At 37.7% G+C, this 4,096-nt stretch overlaps 1 protein-coding gene across 1 annotated transcript; it reads right to left on the minus strand.

Annotated features, from left to right (window-relative positions):
* Nucleotides 1-2,764: 2,764 nt before the first annotated feature.
* Nucleotides 2,765-4,035, minus strand: LOC109705070 (leucine-rich repeat extensin-like protein 3). The gene has a single exon (XM_020225834.1). It carries the CDS (start codon nucleotides 4,033-4,035, stop codon nucleotides 2,854-2,856), a length of 1,182 nt encoding a protein of 393 aa, XP_020081423.1. The 3' UTR covers nucleotides 2,765-2,853.
* Between the last annotated feature and the right edge of the window lie 61 nt (nucleotides 4,036-4,096).

Below are 4,096 nucleotides of genomic sequence, written 5' to 3' on the forward strand. Positions count from 1 at the left end.
ATAATTATTAATAATTATTAATAAATAATAATAAATATTATTAATTATTAATAATTAATTATAAATAATAAATTAATTATAATAATTATCTAATTATTATTAATTAATTTTAATTAATTAATTAATTAATTATTAAAGTAATAAATAATAATTTAAATATATTAATTAGATTAATTAATAATTTACCGTCATTAAAATTAAATTTAGATTCTTATCAAGAAACAAGCTTGTTTCAGAAAAAAGATAGAACAGCAATTTCAGGACAGTTCTAGTCTTATACCAGCTTGTTTTTGAAATCCTGAAACTATTGTTCTTGAGTATCAAACATCACGTTTGGGAACAACGGGGGGAACAAGGGCTTATTCCTCCTCTCGTTTCCGAACCAAACACTACCAAAAGGTTTTATAGGGTTGACTTGATCAACGGTGGAGCTTGGTCGATCATAGATGGATTTGAAATAATGTTAGGGAGTTTTGACCAGTTCAAATCCAGTTGAGCTCAAAAATATGATATATGTAATAATATTCGTTCAATTTAAAAACATAAGTCTATCAGGTATTTATCACTGATAGATAAAAACTTAAGCCTATAAATTATAAACCCGCTAATAAATAAAAACTAAAGCATATCTGGTTTGGTTTCACTAATAAAGAACTAGGCTGGAATACTATCAAAAGTATCAAGTTATAGTGCTATTGAGTTTTTAGCCCTTGGATTGAGAAATATGGGGTTAGGATGATGTGGGCCCCTTAGGATTGAGTGGGTGGTTGGTTGAATAGTATAATCTAACGGGTAAAAATAATCAAAGAAATTAATCTAACGGTAGAAAATTTAATAGCACTAAGTGCTTGGTGCTATCGATAGCATAACAGCCGGATTCCACTAAGGGCCCGTTTGGTTCGAGTTATGTAATATTACAAAGTATCTCGGCATATCCAGGTATCTTGGATTTCGGCGTGAGATTACTACTGATGCTACATTAGCGCGTTTGGTTTAATGCAGTAATGTAATACTAGATGACAGTGTTTATAGCATTAATACGTTTGGTTCAGTCTATAAAATTTAGTAATCCTGACATAAAAGTATAGTTTTTTTTAAAATTGCCCTTATTGTAGTCATTTGAATATTATTTTTTTCGAAAATGACGAATGGAGGGAAGGAGATCGTGATGATTACCTGGGAGGACGATGCAATAGAAGATGATACGTGTTCGTGCGAGAGAGAGAGAGACGTCGAGAGAGAGAGTGAGAGAAAGCGGTGTGCGAGAGAGAGGGGGGAAGGCGAGAGAGATGAAAATAATGCTGTTAATTAGATTAGGGTTGTTGGAGGGTAAAATTGTCATTTTACATAATATGTAGTATTAACGGGTTTCAGTAATGCGAGATACACGACCCCCCTCCCATTAATATTTTCGATGTAATTCTGCTCGATTTGTAAAGCTACATTAACGACTAGATTACATAGCGGATTAACCAAACACAGTTATCTTAATAGGATTGCCTGTAATACTGGCAGGATAACTCGAACCAAACGCACCCTAATAAATATAGATTCTTTACTATCTTATTAATTATTCGATTTCGAATAGTTGTGCTTTAACCTACACTAGTCAGAAATTCATCCGAGTTTATATGCGTGACTTGCGTTTCTCGTGTCTGGTTGTTTTTTAATGCATCAATCCTCTGAGTCCATATACTTAATATACGCCTCTCGAATCTAATTCATTTGAGTGTACTGAAACCTCAGATCATATTATCATAACTTTTTTTTCTCTAAATCCGTTGAATTCGTAAGAATCACTAATTTGATGAACTCTTAAATATATAATTTACCGACTATGTAGAAATTTTTCTTTCTTTTTTTTCCCCTTAGTGGAAGATTTTTTAGGGCAAAATTTGACTAACAATTACGTAAAGTAGTTCTCCCAACCATATCGTTACCTATCAAAATTCTCCAATTTTTTTTTTTTTAGAGATTCACAAATACTATATAACTTTTTGGTTGCCGAAATAGTTTTTTCGAATTAAGTATATAAATATACACAAAAAGATATAAAAGATTATAGAAAACTAACAATTATTCAATAAACAAATAAAAATATTTTTATAAACTATTCATTGTTAATTGAATAGTGTATTATATATTTTTTACTATCGTAAGAATAATGAATAATAAAATAAAGGCTAAATTATATAAATTCCTCCTTATTAAAACTCGATTTTTCATTTTTCTTTTCTGTCATTTAAAAACCTATACTTTGCCCCCTTATAAAATAAAAAATGTTTACTTTGCCTCCTACCGTTAGTAATCCGTTAGGGTTCCGTTTATAAAATATTATTATATATTTTTTATGCCAAAAATATCCTTAGTCTTCTCTCCTGGGGAAAATGATGAGGGGCAAAATGGTTATTTTGTCATCACAATTCACATCGTTCCCTCTGTGAACATTTTTTATTTTATAAGGGGGCAAAGTATAGATTTTTAAATGACAGGAGGGAAAAGTGAAAAATCGAATTTTGACATGGAGGTTTTTTGTAATTTAGTCTAGAATAAAATGATCAAGCACATTATGCTTTATACTTTTATATATATCCTTCAGTGTTATATATTATAATTTATAAATGAAATTAACTATTATTGAATTTTACAATTTTCTCGAATTTTTGTTGATTTCTAAATCCATTACTAGTTGAATAACAGTGAAAGATTAACAACTTAAATTAAGCCTTCAAACTTGTATTTGTTAGCATCTTCGCATACATATATAAGCCAAACTTGACTGTAACCTTAACCTCTCGCAATAGTTAACGCCTCTGTGTTACTAAACTCTTCTTGTTTTGTAATAGAAGTAAATCATCCCTTCAAAGGGGAGAACGGCGTCAGAGCATCGGGAATCAATGGCGGCAATGGCACTATCCTCGGCTGAGTCGTAGAATCAGTAGGTGGCGGCAGCGGGTCTTGTATCGGCACAAGCGGCGGAGGGAGCAGTGATGATGGTGGCGTGTCGTCGAACACCGAGGGTGGAAGTACTACCAGAGGGCCGGTATCATCCGAAACCAAAGGCGGCGGTGGCAATGGCAGCAACGGAATTGTCGAAGGACTTTCATCTGGAACCAATGGCGCTGGTGGAGTGTCGACAGGAATTACCAACCTCGGCAGTGGAAAGTCAAAATTCGGCACCAGCGGCGAGGGTGGCAGCGTGGAGAATATAGGGAGGAAAGGCGGTGATGTGATGTCGTTAGGTGGCGGCCGGGAGGGGACGAGAGGTGGAGGGAATAATATTGGAATTGTCGGCGGCAGAGGCGGTGAGGGGACTAGTGGTGGCGATGGAGGTGGCGGCAATGGCACGGGAGGCGGCAAAGGGGGCGGAAGGATTATAATTGGCGGTGACGGAGGTGGTGGCGATGGCACAAGAGGTGGCGGTGGTGATGGAGGTGGCGGCGATGGAACGAGAGGTGGTGGCGGAGGCGGAAAGATTACAATTGGTGGTGGCGGTGGGGGTGGCAAAGGTGGCGGCGGTGACGGTGGAGGAGGGGACGGTACGAGAGGTGGCGGTGGAGGCGGACAGATTACTATTGGCGGCGGCAAAGGTGGTGGTGGTGACGGTGGAGGAGGGGACGGTACGAGAGGTGGCAGAAAAATATACGAAGGGAAATAAGGGGGTGGCAACGGGGAGGAATGAGGAGGGGCGGGTATAAAAGGATTGTCGGGGGAAGGGAAAGATGTAGAGAACGGCCAGCGCCCACAAGCGCCAACGAGGAAGCTAAACAAAGGATCGCAAGTTCTACGTGATGGACCTCTTCTGGTTCTGCTGGCTCTGCTTCTGCTTCTACTTTTTCTACTTCGCAGTTCATTTTCGACCGTTATTACACGTGGCGGAAGCTTGTTGTGCAATTGGAGGTGTGTTTGTGTTGGTAAAATTGTTGTTGTTGTTGTTGTTGTAGGCTGTGGGTGGGAGGAGGTGGGGGTTGTGTGGAGGAGAGTGAGGAGGAGAAGCAAGATGAGTTTGATGGGAAGTGTGGTGGTGGTGTTCATGGCATTTGTGAAATATTGCATTCCTTTGTTCTCATCTTCTAAGAATATATAGAAGCATCTG

This window comes from Ananas comosus, unplaced genomic scaffold, assembly GCF_001540865.1.
Source record: "Ananas comosus cultivar F153 unplaced genomic scaffold, ASM154086v1, whole genome shotgun sequence".
NCBI lineage: Eukaryota > Viridiplantae > Streptophyta > Magnoliopsida > Poales > Bromeliaceae > Ananas > Ananas comosus.

What these genes read in the sequence shown, in the direction of transcription:
- LOC109705070 (XM_020225834.1), bottom strand. Translation starts at nt 4,035, where the DNA reads ATGAACACCACCACCACACTTCCCATCAAACTCATCTTGCTTCTCCTC.